At 36.4% G+C, this 21,837-nt stretch overlaps 1 protein-coding gene across 12 annotated transcripts in view; it reads right to left on the bottom strand.

Annotated features, from left to right (window-relative positions):
• Positions 1-18,139, bottom strand: part of LOC112058428 (inter-alpha-trypsin inhibitor heavy chain H4) — a 37,695-nt gene extending 19,556 nt beyond the window's left edge. For 3 of the 12 annotated variants that reach the window (XM_024099266.2, XM_052891636.1, XM_024099268.2), the window contains exons 1-17: positions 17,982-18,139; positions 13,126-13,251; positions 12,261-12,463; positions 11,942-12,052; positions 10,493-10,746; positions 9,908-10,011; positions 9,077-9,220; positions 8,543-8,743; positions 7,088-7,253; positions 6,352-6,489; positions 5,731-5,868; positions 4,679-4,845; positions 4,457-4,603; positions 3,754-3,942; positions 3,058-3,145; positions 2,184-2,285; positions 798-914 (exon numbers count right to left, since the gene is read on the bottom strand). In XM_024099266.2, the coding sequence (XP_023955034.2) occupies positions 798-914; positions 2,184-2,285; positions 3,058-3,145; positions 3,754-3,942; positions 4,457-4,603; positions 4,679-4,845; positions 5,731-5,868; positions 6,352-6,489; positions 7,088-7,253; positions 8,543-8,743; positions 9,077-9,220; positions 9,908-10,011; positions 10,493-10,746; positions 11,942-12,052; positions 12,261-12,463; positions 13,126-13,242 (2,386 nt within the window). In that variant the 5' untranslated portion in view covers positions 13,243-13,251; positions 17,982-18,139. Of the gene's footprint in view, positions 1-211; positions 260-797; positions 915-2,183; positions 2,286-3,057; positions 3,146-3,753; positions 3,943-4,456; positions 4,604-4,678; positions 4,846-5,730; positions 5,869-6,351; positions 6,490-7,087; positions 7,254-8,542; positions 8,744-9,076; positions 9,221-9,907; positions 10,012-10,492; positions 10,747-11,941; positions 12,053-12,260; positions 12,464-13,125; positions 13,252-17,981 lie in introns of all 12 variants that reach the window. The other 9 variants (XM_052891635.1, XM_052891638.1, XM_024099269.2 and 6 more) reach the window with 3 other exon arrangements.
• Between the last annotated feature and the right edge of the window lie 3,698 nt (positions 18,140-21,837).

Here is a 21,837-nt window from a genome sequence, read left to right as displayed (position 1 = left end):
TTTTCTTTCATTAAGATGACCGATTTAAAAAAAAGCCTGTAAAAAATTAATGAATATAAAAGTCCCCTGTCCATCAGGGCATGTCCAACGACTGATGCGATGATGATGATAATTATTAAGTATATTAGCAATATCGAAATTTAAAAAATAGTATTTAAAATAAAAAAAAATATAAAAATAATTGTAGCTAAAGAAAAAGTAACGAACTTACTGGATGTACTCGTAAACAAAGCGACTGTCCTGCCAGGATTTGCAAAATCTGTTAAATCAAAACAATTTTTCCGTCATAGTCACTGATGAATGATATAGAGACGTCAGAGTTCATAAATACCGATAGGTACTAAAATAAAGGGAACCTACTGTGCCCAGTGAATTCGATGACATCGCAGAAGCGTTTCCCAAAGATGATTCCACGGAACATGCATGATGCAGCGTTAAAATTATCTCAAATCTGTAAAAAGCTTACATTATTTAGTGTATTATTCCATTCCATTCATCGTCATCATCTTTTCATTATTGTTAACCATCTTAACGTAGTTCACATTTGCACAAAATTTCAGTTTCTTCTATTTTGTAAACTTTCATCCTAACAGCACAATGTAATTCCTACTTTTAATTGGTATTCCTATGATGTCGTATTTACATGGACAAAATTCCAATTTTTATACAAAAAAAAAACAATTAGAAAAGTTACACAAAATAGAAGAATTTGAAAGTATACACATTCCTACAATATCAAACTGCGTACTGTCGTCATAAGTAAAGTAACTCTAGAAAACTAAAGAAATTGTATTAACCATTCTCACCGCTATCCGCTTCATCTTCAAACCGAATATCCGAAAACGCTGCTGCATCGAGAGCGAGGGGTACACCGGATGCATAAAACGCATGTGATGCAGGAGGCCCAGGCAATCCTATAAATGAATGAAATGTAAGCCCCATAATGCCTCGTGCGAGCCAGCTTGAGTGCAAACCAAGCAAAATTTTGACACAGCCATTAATATGACTAAATAAATTAGCGATAAGCCTAAATACTGAATGAGTGCAACTTAAATCTAAAACCATCGACTTTTAATAACATTTTTTTAATGTTTGACAAAAAAGATCAAAGAACAATTAATTATAACTGTAATTAATTGTGCATCATGACGTTGAATTTTTGTACCAAGTATTTTTATCATCAAAGTAACGGTTTTGCTTAAACATCTCCTTTTGACACAGTCGGGTAAAAATAACTAAATGATCTCACTTTCGCAGAATTTCATTTTGCCTATATTTTTTATTTATATTTTGCTTATAATAAGTACCTAACATGTACAATCTCCTACGCTAGACGCCACAAAAGTTGGTCCACAGTACCTTAACTTTAAATAAAATTCAAATTTTTTAATATATTTATTGAGGTTTCTGAAGAACAACTAAAGCCTGATTCATTATTTATGTAAAAATGATTTACGAGTATGATACATAAATTCAGTTTAGCTGAAAAATAAAGAAGGTACAGCTCGTACGGATTAACTTAACACCTGGCTCGAATGATGTTTGCAATTGTATTGTGTTTGTTTGGTTGTGTTTGGTAGCCAAGTTAAAGCGCACGAGATATAGAAAGCTAAAAGTTCTTTTTGTGTTTTTAACTGAGATTTATTATATTTACTGCCAACTGACCAAAATAAAACATTATGCATTTTAGTAAAACCCGTTTATTAATTAACAATAGCAAGTTAGAGAGTTAGCAATAAAATAGAAAATAAAAGAGAAAAAAAATTGTCTTACTTATAATGTTTCTTTAAAGGTATACGAGTACTTTGTATTAGTCTAGTTTGTATGTTATATAATAGTAAGTAAAGCATAATATACGCAATATGTATAAAAGTATAACAAACCATAATACACTAGTCACAATAATGACTGAGCACATAATAGAGTAATATACTTATTGCATGTTAAAACAGAGCAAGTACAGTACTAACATGAAAATGGTAGGTATTAATATTATAAGTTACAAAAACACAAACCAACTTAATTAACCAGCGTGTTGACTGATGAAAAAGTTAAAGTCCATTCCCAGAAACAAGTAAGTATTAAAAGTAATAAGTAAGTAGTAAATAGTAAACGACAAGACAGTTATCAATGAAGGTTATAATGAATTGTTAAATGTATTAACAGGAAACATATTCCTTTACCTGGGAGTGCAGCATAGGATGCTCCAAAAGAGGTCAAATACGCATTGTTTGGTGCTGATGGTGGGCCCGAAAGGGGTATAAAAGCACCTGACGCGTCTTGAGCTAAAAATTATAAAATAGATTAGACTAATAAGATTGAAGAAATTCGCATTCGACATCGACTGTTTGATCTATATGACCATTGCAACTTCAACTTGCATGTTGATGATTGGTATTCTGCGAGTCTCCTAATTTCTGATTTTATTACACAGATATACATATCTCGCTCTATCACCCACTGCGTGACTTTGAACCTTCATAAGAGACCCGAAATTAGTAATAAGGTTCAATATCCGTAAGTCATCACTGGCATGACACCCTGCTTAAAGGTCTTCAGTCACTGAGAAATTTCTAAAGAAAGGAATTTCCCGTAGGATTCTATGCTTCATTTTTTTAAAAACCAGATTATTCGGGGATATCACTGGACCATTGTATTGTATATTAGGTACATACTCGTTAACAATTTTAGTATGCAAAGTTTTTAACAATATCAAGGTGGAGCGGTGCATGATCTTTTTCTTACTCGTGTCAATATTAAAGTCCATCCTCTGTGAAACTCTAATGTATTTGAATACTAAAATCATCCACAATCTGCGAAGACAACTACATCGTTGTCCATCCTACGTTCATTTACAATAATGCGTGGTGTACGATTATAAAAAGCATCGGGGAAATAACATCTCCCTGTTGCACTCTGTACTACTGTATCTGTATGATACTACATTAGGACTGTCATAGTGACGTTTTCGTACAAACACGAGTACGAGTTAGAAGATTCGATTATCGATTACTCACGAGTATAGTGATTATCAAGTGACGAAATCTTTTTACTTACATATTTTATCAACGGACTCCACGTCCACAGCGTTACTCTCTTCAGGCTTCACTACTACTAGTGAGGTCAGAGGTGTGACGAACTCGTACTGCGAAATATATGAAACAAAATAATACTAATTATATTATCTGTCTATATCTTTGCATATTATAAAACAAAATCCTCCGCCGCGTCTGTCTGTCTATTCGCTACTGGACGGTTTTTATGCAGTTGTTAGTTAATAGATAGAGAACTATAAATTTTCTAATAGTGATCGGAGTGCTTCTAATAAAAGGCGCTACAGAGTGATTCATAAAGAAAGTTTTGTTATATATTTTGGAAGAAAAGATAAGTCGTCTGTGAGCTTATATAGAAAACGCTGCCCTTTCGGTCATATTTATAAAAATTGAATAAGATTTTAACTTCAATTTTCAAGTAAAGTGGATCTCATTACTATTAATTATAGTTCACTTTACTTTGAAGATGATTGAGGTTTAAATCTTAATCCATGCATAAAACATCTCCCTTATGCATAATTATTTATAATTCAAATATGCAAAATACAGTTCATAGACTTAAAATGCGTCAAAGGCATATATCGATTCGAAAATATAGCTCTTTCTCTTTCGATGGATCTAAAAAGAGAACGATATTTATCCGCCGCTATTGTTCAACAGTATGTAATTTGTCTTCACGAGATGTCTCGTCAATTCGTACCTTAAGTGCTATAGCGAGAGCCTTTTTCTCAGGTTTGTTAGAGTCGTCAATGCTATCATCGTTGTCGTCGCCGGCGTCGCGCTTGTCTAGCAGTTGCTTGATGGTGAGATACGCCCACAGCCGCTCTAGCGGCAAGTATTCGTCCTTGGTGCGGTTTACGGCCACTTTCGGAGTTACACGATAACGTTTCTAGAGAAAAAAATACTACGTTATCCTTTCTTCTTCTTAATACCTATCCTTTAACACTAGACCTAGGATGAGACGTGACGTATTTTGTACAACTCGCAGGAGTTTATAATTCACCTCTATCTTTCTCTGTCTATAGTATTGTAGACAGATAGAGATAGAGACGAATTCGAAACTCGCACTAGCGAGTTATAAAACATCGTTACAAAATAGCCCTGCTTATCTTATAAGGGTTCCTTTGTTCCTTTAGAAGTACCCAAAAAAACAATTAGATTAGATAGTAGCGCCATCTTACATTAATTAGAGTAACTAATTAGGTAGCGATATCTTTAGAAACGTCAAGGAGTACGTGTCATTTATCTGTCAGTTGTTTGTCTGTGGACATTGTGTATCTGCCATCCTTGACACGTTAATCTTAGAACCTGCTCTGAGGCTACGGCTTCTCCGTTATCAGAAGTGGAATTTAGTCAGCTCCGCCGACATATATGTCAAAAAAAATATAATGAGTCGGTCTTACTCTCCCAGCGCCATCTTCGTCGCCGCAAAAGCCGCTGACTTCTGGAGTAAGCTCGGTGGCCTCTTCAGCGAGCCGCCCTACCACCGCCACCTCTGAGCCTTCATTGATTGTACGGAACTGCGTACGACTGACAGAGCCTTCTTTTATCTAGAAAAACAAAAGAATATTAGTATCTACACTCTTGTGAAGTCGGAGAGGATCGCTAGTATTATATGTATTTACCTGCTTTTCAGGATATGTGAACGTCACACCAGAGAGGAGTGGCGAAGAGATTTGTCGGTAGAAGTCGTGCAGTTGCATCGCTGCGTCGGCACCCTCATAGATGTGTCGCATGAAGCCGTCGTTTTTCAGGGAGATTTTGCGCAGAAAACCGCGATCGGCATCTTCGCCTGTGGATACATATCAGCATAGGCTTATTTTAATATTCTTAGACCTATTTAAACCCTGGGGAGATGAGGGGGAGCGCCTCCACCTTAGCAGATATAAGGGGAACTAAAAAGCTGAACTTGAAATTCTCAACCAAGATTTATTATGTGCATTTTCTGACATCTTAATATATGAATAACGATGAGTGACTCGTGAAAAATGTAGAGAACTTTAACTTATAAAGAGCAACAAAAGGAGGATGGCGAAAGTGGGAGTCACACTCAGAAGTGTCGTACACTCATATATTTGTATTAATTAAAACTATTCTTTTATAAGATACTTGTAAAAAAATATTAAGTTTTTACAGAACGGGAATCAAGATTACTTCTATACTTAGCATAGTAAAATTGTTCTACTTGTTGCCTGAGACCGACCGTAAGCGGCGGTGTTTTTCAGCATAAAATTTACATTTATTCGTATGCATAGACAGTGTACCTTCTAATTTTAAGGTATATCTTTTTTCTCCCTGCTTTTCAAGATTGGTTACCATTTACGTTTTTCTTACTTTAATCACGATTAACAACTATTAATGGGTTTCCATTATGTACGCTACTTCTATCTGCTAGTCCCAAAATACATGCAACCTCGCCATTCTCCTTTTCATATCTAAAAAGAAAACCAAGTCATTGTTAAACTGAATTCAACTCTCTTTTCAAGATAGCGGAAAATGCACATAGAAAATCTCGGTAGAGAATTTTAAGTTCAGCTTTTTAGGTCCCTCACTTTATGTCCAAAATTCAGCTTTCTCGGTTCATTTGCATTTCTAAACCAAATTTTCCGACATAATGACATATTATTGGTAGAAAATGATGTTATTAACGCCATTGCACTAAAAAGTATACGCTTACCAAACGCAAGAGAGTGGATTACTCCCCGTTGTCTCTGGCCGGTGTTCTGTTCAGTAATGGAGGAGATGATGCGGCTGGGACTTGTCTCACCGACGGTCGGGTCGCCGTCAGTCAAAAAGATGATGATGGGCTCCAATTCTGAAAGTTTTATTTAATTAAAAAAAAAAAAATTACAACAAAACAAGTCCTAGCAAAAGAAATATTGTTATAAAAACAATAACCCGACTGTTGAAGTCTTGTAGAAAGTAATGAACTGAAAAGAGAAAAACAAGTTTTAAGTAAAATTAGTTAAATTTAATGATGCTGCAGGTGGTGATAAACGTAGTTTTAGTATTTCTTTGCCCGTCGGTCGGTGGCAAAGTATTGTTTATCCACACCTACTGGGGTGACGACACTAGCGAGTTGTAGGGAGTCGCTGGATGCGATGGAAGTCAAAAAGGGGTAGTGGCCAGTGGATGTCAATCGCGTGGACGTCAATTATGATACTGACAACCTTCAACTGTTGATCTACAATCCTACGTTTGGTACTAAAAATTTGATCATGGTGTTTATGAAACAATGTCTTACAACACTAACAAAAGTACGAAAGCCTAAATTACTTAGAACAAAGATGACACTTACGATCTTTTTTCAGATCCTCTTCGATCTTCGCAACAGCGGCTTCGGTGACTCCGCTCGACGCTTTCGTTCCATTTTCCTTTTTAACACTCTCTCTAACTAGTTTTAGACCCACTTCTAATGCGCTTTGGATGTTGGTACCTATTTATAATATAAAAAAAAAATATAAATATACAGACTAGAATATAGATATAGAATAGAATAGAAGATAGAATATATATATGAACCTCCTCCTTTTTGGAAGTTGGTTAAAAATAAAACCGTTTATTGCAGGCTCTATACAGATATATCATCATGATCATTAATAACCTATATTCTGCTCACTGTTGAGCTCGAGTCTTTTCTCAGAATGAAAGGGGTTAGGCCTTAGTCCACCACGCTGGCCAAATGCGGATTGACAGACTCCACACACGTAGAGAATTAAGAAAATTCTCAGGTATGTAGATTTCCTCACGATGTAAACGGTGAAGGAAAAACATCTGCATTGAAATTGAATTTCTTAAAATGCACATAACTGAAAAGTTGGAAGTGCATACCCCGGACCCAGGGCGGACAGATATATCGAAATACAGTTACTACCTATTAGTAAATATTCTGCAAAATTAAGCACAAAAACAATTAAATTTTGTTCGATAAATTATTACGACCCGTCAACGCCGAATGAAACATTTGTGAGTTGAATAACTGAAAACAATATCAAAATTATTGTGTACAAAAAAAAAAAATGGTCATAACATACCTCCACTCGCATAGAGTCTGTTCACAACAACTTTCGCCTTGGCAATGTTTTCAGGAGTGGCAGGGGACGCGGGCACCAGTGTGACAGGCGTGTCACGCGTGTTGTAGTACGAATAATGCTGATATCTCGGTGGAGGCTCCTCATCTGCTTCCTTCAGATCATGGACCTGTTTAACAATGATCAAGCATTATTTTTTTATTACTGGACGGACTCCTTCAACTTCATCCGCAAATAATTACTGTTGGCTTTCATCTACCCCTTTCAACCGTTGGGGTTGATTTTTAAAAATTCTTGAATCACAAAACATTTCGTATTTCTTTCATGATTTATGCACACATTTTTATAACTGTAACTCTAAAAGTAAAGGAAATAGGGAATGAAAGTTTGTATGGAAAGATACAAACTTTCATCCCCTATTTCACCATCTTCTCTTTTTTATATTAGGGACAAAAAGTAGTCTATTTTCTTTCATGGTTTATACATATTTTTCTGTAACTCAAAAATAAAAATAACTGTAACTTTAAAATGGAGGACTTTTCATTCAATCTTTTAATCCTAATTTCACATTTTATCTTTTTATATTAGTGACAAATGTAGCCTACGTCCTGTTCCTAGGTCCCATTATCAGAATACCAAAAAGCCCGGTTAAGCTGTTTTAAACATGATCAATATTCCAACTAGTCGGAAAAGACTGTGTTAGGACTTAGGAGTGGATACAACAATTAAATAGTCCAGCGGGGCGGGGATCTAACGACGACCTATGACTCTTGAGCTATTAAATCTTAAACAAACCAAACAGCAAAAGAAATAAACAAGAGTATAAATTTGGGGTGGAAAAAGCACTGGGGACTTAAAGAAATCATGAAAAATAAGGAAACAACCATAAATTTAAAGCGAAAAGTTTTTGATATATGTGGTTTATCCAGCATAACATATGGTTGCGAAACCTGGGCGCTAAACAGGGCCCAGAGGGATAGTCTTCAGAAATGCCAGACGGCAATGGAGCGCAGCATGGTGGGAAAAGAAGAGAGAGAGAAAAAGAAACAATAATATAAGGAAAAAGACCAGAGTTACCGACATTTTAACCAGGATCAGGGTCAGCTTAAGTGGAGATGGACAGGTCATATGCTTCGGGATCCTCAAGAAGAGTGAAGTACCCTTGTCACACAATGGTACCCTCGCAATGGGAGACGAAAAAAGGGACGGCAGCATACACGATGGGAAGATGAGCTGAAGCTTACAGCTGGCCCATTCTGGAGAAGAGTAACTCTGGACAGAAAGCTGGCGGGAGCTGGAGGAGGCCATTGCTATTAGGCACAATGAGATTAGGGACATCATTTAACTGTACCTATATAACTTAAGAAAAAGTGTACCTAAATCTTCATGAATAAAGGCTATTTAATTTTATTTTATTTATATTGAGTCTTACAGTACGACTTTTAATATGTAGCTTACCTTAACATAAGAGTTGAACTCGACGATGTTGAAAAAGTCGTGTGGATTGAGGTCAGAGAGTATGGCTATCATGGCTTCACGCAACTGCTCTATTTTGCGGCCCGCCATGGATCCTGAAGTGTCCAGAACAAACACCACTTTCTTGCTCAGTGGAGGAAGCGACGACGGAGACAGGAAGTGTACGAAATATCCATCATTAACCTGAAATATTTTTAAATAACGTATCTGTTCTCTCGTATATATTGAAGGGCCCTACATATCAGAGATTCTGCAATGAACATGTAACGCGAAGGGGTTACATCCTGCATGCCGAGGGATCAGCTTCAATAGATTCGGGTTATAGTAGTTTTGCGGAAGTAGGCACATAACCAAAATGAATTACTTATTTTTAATCTCGAATCGCTAAAGGTGATTAATCTTGAAGCTATCAATATGTTAATAGAAGGAAGAAGCTAGTCGTACGAATCACATTTATATATTTATAGTAATTTCCATAATAGAATGATTCACATCCAACAAAGGGATTGTACATACCAAAATTTCACCATTGTTGTTTCGCTCAACGTCATATTGCACGACAAACTGTCCAAGCACTTTACCGTCTTCGCTCTCTTGTTCATCTTCATCGCTACTGTAGCCAATGAATTTTTCAGACGAAGACTTCTCTTTAGTTTTTTCCTGAAAAAATATAGGTATAACCATAGACGTAATAACTAGGTAGACACATCTCTTGAACTAAAATGTGAGGTTCCCATATTCAGCCCCGTTCGCATGTCCACATTCGGCCCGACCGAGCGCCATAAATATCGACTTCGCACATTTATGCAAGATACTCGGCGACATTATGGTGCTTCAGTTGTTACACAGCGAGATCTGTCTATTTATTACGTCTATGGGTATAACTAACAAACTATAGCAATCTTCAAGCAAAAATAACTTTATGTAAATTGTAGTTAACGCCAACTAAAATCAGAGGGGTCCCAAAAACGTCCTTTACGATCCAGGCGATGACATGACGACCGACAATGCTTCTCATGCAACACAAACAGAAGCTACACAGCGTCTTCGTCGGCGATATCTATCGTCACCGGGACGTGGGTTTTTTCTAATTCACGATCTTGGAGGCATTCGGACTGATTCACTCAGGCCAATCACCCTTCCAGAACGTCCCTGTAAGCCGAGGTCCGAGTCTCACAGGAGACGCCCTTAGAGTGTCGTTCCACCCTCTGTCTTTCTTTCAGACTTCGGGTCTCATCAGGCGATGCTTCTGCGGTCGCCCAAACCCCCCGGTGATGCTGTAGTGGTCCCGTATGGAGCCATTGGCACTTACTCAGACAGGAAAAAAAGGTACAAAATCTTGCATACCACATATATAGCAGCAAGCCTCCTCTGTTCTCTCTCATCAGGAGTAAAGGTTATTGTTGCTTCGCGCTCTTTACGACCTCTAGTGATAACTGCTATCGAATTTTCTGTAATAGTTAAATTTAACATGATCTTACATTTATCAAACAAAGTTGAGTTAATCAAACCATTTACAGTTTGAAAATGGCTGGACTTTTGGTTTGTTAGATTTGTCTGTCCAAAAAAGCAGAATAACTATTAAAACATTAAAAAATTGTTGCAGGTGGTAAGGAAAACGAAAGGTGGAAGAACATTTCATAACTTTGCAGTGCAAATCAGAAACAAAGAGGCAAAATAGTGCTTTGCTGTACTACTTATTACGAGCACCCGCTCTTTTGGGTCACCTGACGCATGGATGAATTCGTCAACTACTCATTAAAATTTGTAACTATAAATGTAAATACCCTAGTTATAATGTTGTAAAGAGCAAGATCTTAAGACACAGAATTACTTAAAAAAGGTCTCAGCCCTATTATTTAATGTCTATGGAAATTTTCGTTTCATTTAGAGTCCATAAGCTATGAAGGTTATGATAGATTTTGTACTCACGTGGGTCTTTCTCCGTTGCATCAATTTCATTGCCAGTTCTCACTTCAGGAACTCGTAGTGTAGTAATCTTTTGTGATTCCTTGATATGTACATCGACCTGCATATTTGGCACAATGACGCCAGGATGCAAATTGATTACATGATTGTAACACCCGTTACGGCGAAACAGAAACTCTTCGTATCTCATGTCAAAGACCGCAGTTGTGTTGCCTTCCACGTTGACTGACACCGTGAAGTGATTAGAATCTCGTGCCCTGTTTATATTAAACTTTCAATAAATATCAATACATCAATCAATTCATGTAAATCCTACTTCCTACTAATATTATAGACGCGAAAGTTTGTATGGATGTTTGGCTGTTTATTACTCTTTACTGAAGCGATTTGGCTGAAATTTGGAATGGAAATAGATTTCACTCTGGATTCATACATAGGCTTTTTATCCCGAAAAAAACAATGGTTTGCGAAAACTGATGATTATGATGATATGAATGTTTGTTACTCTTTCACGCCTCGACTACTGAACCGAATTAGCTGTAATTTGGTATTAAGATATATTATAGCCTGGATTAACACATACGCTAACTTAGACATACTTTTTATCCCGGAAAAATCCATGGTTCCCAAGGGATTTGTGAAAAACTAAATTCCACGCGGACGAAGTCGCGGGCGTGCTCTAGTAAAATTTAAGTGTCTATAAAAATGATTTAAAAATCTTATGCTTATGCTATGCACTAAATTACTACACTACACACTTTTCTAATTTTTGGCTGTGTTTCTGTTTGTCTGGGCTAATGTTTGGAACTGTTAAACGGGTTTTTATAGAACTTTCACGCATGGAAGATAAGATTCACGCAAACGAAGTCGTGGGCCTCCGTTAATATTTAACTTTAATCACTAAGAGGTCAATGACTTTAATCCATCAAGAACGATGATCGAGGATAATCGAAACTAGCTCCAAGTTTCCCTTAGCGAGTCAAAATAAGTGGTAATATATAAAAGCAACCGCTTAGGTGTTTTTGAACTCCCTTCGATAACCTTTATCATCTTTCCCGGATCTTTCTTTGTAAAGTAACAGTATCTACTTCCATATTATGGGATGTCCTTATACGCAAATACACAAAATAATAACACTGACAAATAGGATTTTGTCAGGTTTTACGATGACTGGCAATAAAAAATTTGTTACCTATTAATTTTATTTTACACTAGCGAATGCTTGTGAATTTGTACTCGAGAGATTCTGTTATTTACAAATCCCTCGGGTTTTTTTTATTTTTCTGGATAAAAGTAGCCCATAACCTGCACTATCTGCCAGTAAAAGCCCCATTTAAATTGGTTCAAGGGTACCAGAGATTAGCCCGGACATACAGAAAGACAAACAAACAGACAGGCAAAAAAATTAAAATTGTAACTTACTTGTCATAGAATAAAAAACAGAGGACTTACTTCGTAGCAACGTGAGCTGCACCGAGACCCTGTGACACTGCTTGGGTGTAAATCTGCTTAGCTTCTTCTTTTTCTTTTACATAGGCTTTGTAGGATTTACCGCTAAGTATCCTGAAATAACAAAAACAATTTTAAATCTCATCACTTTGCAATAATGTCCTTTTACTTTTTCCCGATTTTGTGGCAGAAATCGAAACATTGACAGAGATAAAAACGTACCTACTTTCTGTTTCGCGACTAGCCCGAGATATTTAATTGAAATGTTGTGAGTTTTGCAACGCATGAGAGCTCACGAACATCTCTGTTATTATATACATACATAGTGAATCCTGCTATGAAGGCGGTTTCGGGCAGCAGCATGCGGAAGGTGGCCTCCTGCGACCTAGAGTCGGGGTTCGTAACGTGTGTGATCACTGACGTGCGCGCGTAGCGCAGCGCTATTTCGGAGCGCACGCGCATCTCTGTCATTTTTACAGGCTTGAATGGCTTGTCTGTTGTTTCATCAGTAGATACTGTTCGACTCTGCAATAGTTACAAAGGTACATCGTTTTCTCAATCATTATATCCTTATTTCAATTAAAATATAATCAGACAACAGACAGTATCTATTTGAACATCTTACTTAAATAATTAATAATACAGGCATAGGTTCGATCGTTCTCTTACTACAGATATGCTGTCTTTTCTGATCCTCGTTACTTTTGTCGATTATTTACGTGTAAAATTATGAAATAAATAAATGATAGAGGAAGAAGAGTAATACAATTTTAAATAATAATTATTTATTACTAGGTTTCTCTGAGAGTTTTATGTACTAGGTACTTATACTTGTACATAAAACTCTCAGAGGACGATGACGACGCAATAATAGGTATAATAACGACTAAAAGGGTGTCTGTGTGTTTAAGCTTTGCTGATTTTAGCTTGTGCTTTTTTCATTAGATCACGTAGTATGTCGGGTAATACCTAGGTGGCACCACCATCATAAACATAATATTATGAAGACGCCCAATCCTTCAGTCATTAACCATTGTAGCGCCCTTAATTTTAAGTGACGAAAACTTACTCAATCGACTAAATATATTTCACAAAGCATTTTCCCACGGGAACTGGAACGTGGATGAAACCGCGTCGCATTTGATGGTCGTCGTATAGTATAAATAAAACAGGTAATTAGTACATACTTTTCGATTATTCGTCGCAAATACTACGTATTCATCTTTAGCAGGGACTGCAGCCGAGAGCACCGTTGCCACTAATGCAAGTAGGCATAGCGCTTTCATTGGCCACATTGGTTTCATGATGACTGTCTGAAAAGAAAGATAAGAAATTATGAATACATTTTAATATCTGAAAACTGTCTGAAAAGATAGATATGAATACATTTTATAAAAATATATGTGGTATCTACAAGAGTTGCTTCTTCTTCTCCTTATAAGCTAGTTTTGCAAACAAGTGATGAAAAGAAACTTTTCCTAGCAAGGGAGATGAAAAAGTAATTCAAACCTCAAGGTTTTGCTTATTTGAAGAGGAAACCGTACATTATATTGATCAGATATGGTAACGTTATCGTTTAAAAACACAACGTTATTAATTATTTTACAGTTCACACTTAAATTATTAAAAGTCGTGCCTGATATCCACCTCGACCTTTAAATTCTGGTTCTTATAAAAAACCACAGGAAAATTTACTTAAAAACACAAACTAGTCTTTTTTCCTGTTGCGAATCGCTTCGATACGAGATGTTATAAATTTTTAATTCCTTATTTAAAAAAAACGCTTATTTATAAGCAATGAACATTTTCTATTCAGCATATTAAAAAGTAAGTCCTCCAACGCGTCTCTATGTCTGTCCTAAGAACTACTGAACTGATTTTCATGCGGTTTTGACCAACCAATACATAGTGATTATGGGGAAGATTTCGTTATATACTTACTAGGTATGTCGATTTTGTGTAAAATTTAAACATGACGATAATAATTGTTGGAAGTATTAGGTATTGAAAAAAGTCAAGCTGCCTGGGAGCATTCATCAAGAATGCTGTCTAATCGGAAATTGATATAATTATACAAATGTAATAGACGGAGAGCCAGCGACAGTCAGACCTTCGTCATTTTATAAAAGCTGTAAGATTGTCATTGTTCATGCTCTTACTATAGATAAGTACCGTAACCAACTATGGAGTTTGAACCATGGTGACTTTGGGAGATAGCAGGTTTTAAGCATCCAAACCCTCAACCACCCAAGTATAAGGTATATTTTTTTTATATTTTTATCGGCATTCGCCAGATACTTGGCTTTATGGCAATCTTTCGCTAAACACCCTTGAAGTTTTAAATTAAATAGTGTTTTCGAAGGGTTGCCACGAAGTTAAGTGAGTGGCGACTGGGAATATAATTTCTCATATTATGCCGAGGAAAACATAAAAAATACACTTTATACTTAGACGATTGATAGATTGATTTTGACGATTGCCACCACGGTTCAAACTCCATAATTGAGTTTACAAACTTTCAGCTTTTATAAAATGACGAAGGTCTGGCGCTGACGGGCAAATGTGTTATAAAACGTCGTATGACATACGTGGCTCGAGCTGCAATATCGCCTCGGCTGTAATTTTCAACTTACCGCTTTTATATCATAATGTACTATTACAATCGCATATGAAATGATTACAATAGCTTATAAATTTTTACATTATTTGTCATCTTTAAGAGTACCGGGCTTTTATTACTGTACCTACTACCTACACAGAAAACTGTCATTAAGGTTCAACTTACTTGCCGGGATCTATACCTATCATACACGTTTACTGTTATGTAATGTTAAATAATAAAGGTCAGCTTGAGATAACATTGTTGATGATTAGTGCAAATAAGTACCTAGCATTTTTGATAAACTTTCATTTTTTTAAACGCTATTTAGATAAAAAATTCATTATTAAATAATTACGTAATAAGCGATCTGTTAATAATTTACATACCTACCTACATAAGTATATTTACGATAGTAATTCGGAGCATTTTCATTAAGTAATTCGTAACGTAACGTGTTACTACGCCACTCTGGTTTCATTTTCTGTCATGCATACGGCAGCAGGTTTAAGTTATCCCTTTTTCATATCTTTGTAAATATATCCACATATTACGTCTTGATTACATACGGGTATTATTAACTTACCTAATTTCTTTTTAACCCCCACGCAAAAAATGGAGTGTTACAAGTTTGACGCCTTTCTGTCAGTCTGTCTGTGGCTCCATAGCTCCCGAGTGAAGCAATTTAAATTTAATTTGTTTTGTATGAAAAGCGATTTATGTGCGTGTGTTCTTAGATATGTTTGATAAGTTCTGGGGGATTAAAGTAGGGAAGAATAACCGAATGTCGGCAAATATACTCGAGCGGGGTCTCAAAAAAAGCGCACTGAAAGAGAATGAGTAACTTGATCGAGAGCGTAATTAATAATTTCATGACCTTCGGGGGTTTTTCAAAATTTTCAATTGTATGTTCATCTTGTCTTGAAGGTGCACAAATCATAAGAAGCTGGTAGGGCATTCCACATCTTCGCTGTTCTTATTAGAAACGTATTCCCTATCATAAAAAGTAGGTATTCGAAATGTTTATAACATAACATATTTGATTATTTATTACTCAGTCACATAAAAACTTATAAGCTTTCGAGGTTAGATGATAGACACTATAGGTATTATTTGCTCGCCACGCCTGCAAATGTGTGCGTCAAAGATGTTGCTAAGCCATAATATTAGCTTTCTGGGAGTTTAAAGCCCCCGAGAAACGAGTATGAATATTAATTGTATCCCCAGAAACCGATAAATTATTATAGCCAGACAGAAGACAACTAATTGTTCGAGGTATAATACCTACATATTCTGTGCTTTAACTTAAGTTTGACAGTGCAGCTACAAATTGAGAAATTATAGCTTGGAATAGGTATAAGGTCAGGTCGATATACGGTCATATATAAACCTATATCGGATGCTGTGACTTCGTTTGCGTGAAAATCTATGTAAACTTTAAACACCCACCACCACCCCCTTCTATTTATATTTTCATGTGTTTTATATATACAATAATAATTTTACAAAAATATAAATAAAAACATGAACGATTTGTATTAAAAAAAACTTCAACTCATTTTTAGGTAGAACTAAAGGTAGAATTAAAAAATCTTGAATTACATGTGTTTTCTGGTAGTACTCATACCATTTTTTACATATGTAAGTAACTTGAAAATGAAGGATTTTCATGCAAACTTTCAATCCCTATTTCCCTTCTGATTTTGTTTTCGCGTCAAAAGGTATTCGTTAACCTTTTTCGTATTATGGTTTCATATCGTGCCAAATTTTATTTATATACGTAAAATGCAACAGACAGACGACAGACGAAAAATAATCTATCTATCTATCTATCTTCTTCTATCTATCTATCTATCTATCTTCTATCTATACTATCATCTAAAATCTAAAATCTAAAATACTATAGTAAAAGAGTAGAAATCGAGTGTCTGTACTTTGACCAAATTTAACAAAAATCAAGTTAGGGCGATTAGAAATAAGCAATAGAATACAAAAATATTTTTTTTAATTTTCTTGTCTGTCTGTCTGTCCTTCTGTCTGTTTGTTCGCGCTATTCTCTGGTTTTACGAAACGGATTTTGATGCAGTTTTCACTGATAGATTAAGCAAAGTCCAGGGCTTTGTTTCATTAAGATCGGACGTACAGAAAAAAAGTTATTTTGAAAAAACCGAATTGCTCAAATTTATTCACAGGCGTTATTGAAACCCGAAACTACACATAGGTCAAGTTATAGGCCGCGTACTATAACCGTGGATGGCTCTAGCTGCACTACCTATATTGTATTGTAACTATAATTAACCGACTTCCAAAAAAGGAGGAGTTTCTACGTTCGGCTGTATGTATGTTTTTTTTTATGTATGTCCAGCGATAATGTATCTATACTAATATTATAAAGCTGAAGAGTTTGTTTGACCGCGCTAAACTCAGGAACTGGTCCGATTTGGAAAATTCTTTCAGTGTTAGATAGCCCATTTATCGAGGAAGGCTATACTCATATATTATGTCCGAATTTCTACGGGAACGGGAACCACGAGAGTGAAACCGCGCGGCGTCATCTAGTCTACTAAGTAATCGTCGGCAACAAATCGTACGATACAATTACAATACACAACGTATGTAGTACATTAGTTCCACATCCAGGTAGGTACTTAGTCAACTGCAACAAGTGATAAATTTCCTCAATGATGACGAGGTATAAAGGTAATTAAAGAATCACAGTTACTTACTCGTAGGTAGGTATACTTAGGTACGTAGTAAAATATCGAAAAAAACTAAGATTCATTTTTGCCACCCTAGCCAAGTGGCACGTCGATTCTCATTCTACGATCGCAAACGCTTCGAAAACTAGAAAAATGTATGGGAATAACAGATCTTAATCACGTGACCTGTCGATAGCAAATGTCCTGGAATTCTTTCGGAATTGTAAATGGATCCCGCGCAATTTGTGAAAAACTGGATTTCACGTGGATAAAGTCGAGGGCTTCTGCTAATAAATATTAATTACAAAGTATCTAGGAAGGTACCGAGCTATTTTCATAAATTCATCTACTTCTTACGTCTTATTAGAATGTTTCTATGTCCTACCTATGAACCGCGTCTGGAATGTCTGTCTATATATAACATACCTGGTAAGTATGCATGTAAACATAAAGATGGATGAGGACAATCTACGAAACAATCCTAACCGGTTGACCATCAAGTTCAAGCTAAACACAATATTTATCATAATAGCTAAACAAAAACCAAAACGTACTACTTAAAAGACGATAAAGCTAAAAGATTACATAATTAACAACAATGACTAACTTCTTATTATAAGTTTATAGGCATAAATAATGGAGCCGATAATTTTATTGTAAACACAGTTACAATAAGGTTACAATGAACATCACCGGCCGGCATGTTATGTTACATAAAAGGTAACGAATGCTCAATGGGACTCACTGGTTTGTTTACGCTCAACGAGATGATTGCAGCAATCACTTAAACTCTGGCACGTTCTTCCACTCCCTGGTGGAAGGTAAATATAACTCGTTACTCGATACAAACGAGACGACCGTCCCCACCGTGTTACGGCGCGGAACTTGTTAGCAGTCGCTCGCCTGTGTTTATATCTGCTCATACTTTATAACTATACAGTTGTTTGTTATTAACGGTTGGGCTTTCCACGACGCACTAGCCGCTTGTAGCTAAACTGGACAAAGCTCGCAGCTTTGCTTGAAAGCGATACGTAATTCGGTTTGTTCGAACAAATTAAAACTCCGTTAACTACCATTTACGGATTGCATTATAAAATTATTCTAATTTAATAAATGCGAATGTAAGTTAGTATTTTACGCTCGAAGGCACATAGATAGATTATAATCTAAAGAAGCATATAGTATTTTTATGTAGGTATATCCACGCGTAAATTTGTAGTCCGATTTTGATACTCGTATTTCTTTTTTTATTGGAAAAGGTGTAACCCAAAGTTAGTCCCATATTTTGGAAAAAGAATCTAACCCTAAGGGTAGGAAAACATGGGATGATTGATTGTTTACTCATTTTAATTTATTGTAGAATTGAAAATTGTAATGTAAGACCACATTTTTACGGAGTTAACCATTTTTGATAATTATTTTTTAATGGATAAGGTATACTTCGAAGTTCGGCTTGAAGAGCTGGCAGAACCTTGGCTTAAGTACGTAGAAAATATTATAAATTATAATGTTATTATAATGTTAATTAAAAACTAATGTACAATTAGCGGCCTTATCGCTAATGAGCGATCTCTACCAGACAACCAATCGAAAAAGTGAAAATAAATACAAGGAATAACAATTTGTGTCTTTAAAGTTTATAGGTAAGTATAGTTTTTTTTACCCACCGTTGAAAACGAAAATTGTATTTAACCAATTCTTCCTTTAATCTACAAAATCTAATAAGTCCCCATGACGCGCGAATAATTACACTTTTAGCATAAGGAAGTCTCATGGAATCCAATAATGAGATTTAACACAAACGGACACAAATATTAATTATAATATTAGATACTACATACTCAGAATAATATTATATTGTATTTAAATCATTCGCAGTATCATCATTCGTGGGACTTTCCAGGCTTGGGTACTTAATTTTTTCACCAAAGGATTCACTCAAAATTTTGCTACATAAATCTAAATATTATTACAAGGACGCTCGCGATTTTATCAGTCTGAAATTAAATTTCTTACAAATCTCGCGGGAACTATTGATTTTTCTGTGATAAAAAAAAATGTCTATAGCTTGGCAAGTTTGAAGACACTCCCATGATATGCGGGCGACGGGGGGAAAGACTGTGCGGGTGTGAAATTGTGCTTGCGGGGAAGTGAGGTGCATCAGTCGTGGGTTTTACATTATTAAGCTATATAATTATGTATGTTACTGAATAATTTTGAGGACCTCTCTGGCGCAGATGGTAGTGCTACGGTTCTGAAAGAGGTCCTGGGTTCGATTACCAGCACGAGTAATAACATTTTCTAAATTGGCTCCGGTGTGGTCTGGTGACAAACTTCAGCCGTGGCTAGTTACCATTCTACGGGAAAAGACGTACCGCCAAGCGATTTAGCGTTCCGGTACGATGCCATCTAGAAATAGCCAGTGCAGTATGGGTAGAATAAACATTTACCTCTTCCAAGTAAACCTGCTTTCGTCCTAGACTGCATCGCCACTTGACATCAGGTGAGATCGCAGTCTAGGGGTAACTTGTCAAAATATCCTCTATCTTCCAGTGAAAGTCCCATTCAAATTGATTCAGCCATTCCAGAGACCGGACAAACAAATAAAAAGTTTAATAACATAATAGTTTAAAAAACACGTTTTTAGCACGTAGTAAAAATTACAAATGGTTTTTTTAGTATTCCTGACAGCAAACCCTTTTTTTTTGATACCCATATCATAGGGGTTCATTTGAAATACCCTGTCCGCCAACTTGGACGTCCGCTATATTGGGTTTAAGTTACGTGACTATTTTTCTCGTATTCCTGACAGCAACCCCTTTCATTTGATATCAGGGGGGTGGATTTCAAACAGCCAGTTCGCCATCTTTGGGAGGCCGCCATATTGGATTTGTAAAGACGTTTCTTAGCTAGTGATGTAGTATTGTCACCAGAACACAGAGCGTGTGCAAAATTTCATCCTAATCGAAGACCATGAAGTGGGTCAAATTGAGATTCCAAGATTTTCATACATACGTTACAAGTGAAGCTAAGCGTGTTAATAAAATTGAATAGGTACAAATTTTGAAAACCCCCGAATGTCATGAAATTATTATTTACAGTCTCGATCAAGTCATCAATATTCTCTTTCAATGCGCAAGTCACCTTTAATACAAAAAAAAAACTAAATTTAAATCGCTTTATTCGTTCGGGAGCTATAGTACCAGACAGACAGACACGTCAAACTTATAATACCCCTCTTTTTGTGTCGGGGGCTAAAAAGGTTTGCATTTGAGAAAATACAGTTTTATTTAAATGACAGACAGACTCTTCAATTTAACTTGCATATATTGAATTGATGTATTGAGGAATCTCTATCAATTCTTGTAAGGGTGGATACAGGTAAATCAGGTACGTAATTACAAACAACCAGCCAGTCCTTCACGTGTATTAGTAAACATGGTAAAACCGCGCGGTATCTTTTTACAGGTCATTCTAAGAAACTTTATATATATATACCTAAAATAAACACGATTCCTCCATCTACCAATAACATCTTTTTTATTTGTTTTTAATTTTAATTGACCATACAGTCTCAGAAGATAACGAGGTAAGATTATTCAACCCCGACTGGTTTCTACGCGGGATACAATACAAGAAACAGGTTTCTATGTGGCATCGTATAACTAAATCTCTTCACGATACATACGTTTTCGCCAAAATGATAGTCAGCTAGGTAAGCGTACTTGATTGGAAGATTAAATCTCAATCAAGGAATCCATTTTTTAATGCTTTTGAGATCCATAGTACCACGGACAGGTTTAATAACGTTTGACCTCTAGCATAATAAATGAAAACATATCAAAATTCGATTATTTCATGATTTCAAGTAACACCTTTGTCAAGATAATGACCACTATCAGCTGATTTTAATGATAACGACTAGTGCCTGGTACCGACATCTTCATCATATCAGCCGATGGATGTCTACTGCAGGACATAGGCCTTTTGTAGGGACTTCCAAACATTACGATCCTAAGCCGCCTGCGTCCAGCGAATCCCTTCAACTCGCTTGATGTCGTCAGTCCACCTGGTGCGGGGTCGACCAACACTTCGCTTTCTAGTTCAGGGGTCGCCATTCCAGCACCTTGGGACCCCAACGTCCATCGGCTCTTCGAACTATGTGCCCCGCCTATTGCCACTTCAGTTTTTCGGCTCTTTGAGCTATGTCGGTGACTTTGGTTCTTCTCATTTCTGATACGATCACGCAGAGATACTCCTAACATAGCTCGTTCCATCGCCCGCTGTGTGACTCTGAGCCTTCTTATGAGGCCCATAGTAAGCGACCAAGTCTCGGAACCATAGGTAACAGACAGCTTATGTTTACCGAGGCATTCCTATTACTGGGTTAATTTTTAAAAGTAAAAAAAAATGATGGTTTAAGTTTACCTAAACTGGTCGTCTACTAATTATTAGGTCCCCGAACCGTGGCTATGAAAATAAGTCCCGAATCCCGAACCCGAGACTACCCACCAGTAAACAAGGCGTAATCAACTACGCTACAGAGGTCGTCAAATTCTATGAATGATATTTATGGATCCTTTTTATTGAAATATGCGATC

The sequence above is a fragment of the Bicyclus anynana genome, chromosome 4, assembly GCF_947172395.1.
Source record: "Bicyclus anynana chromosome 4, ilBicAnyn1.1, whole genome shotgun sequence".
Taxonomy (NCBI): Eukaryota; Metazoa; Arthropoda; class Insecta; order Lepidoptera; family Nymphalidae; genus Bicyclus; species Bicyclus anynana.
Note: the sequence above shows the minus strand (reverse complement) of the source record. Positions and strands in the feature narration are given on the sequence as shown.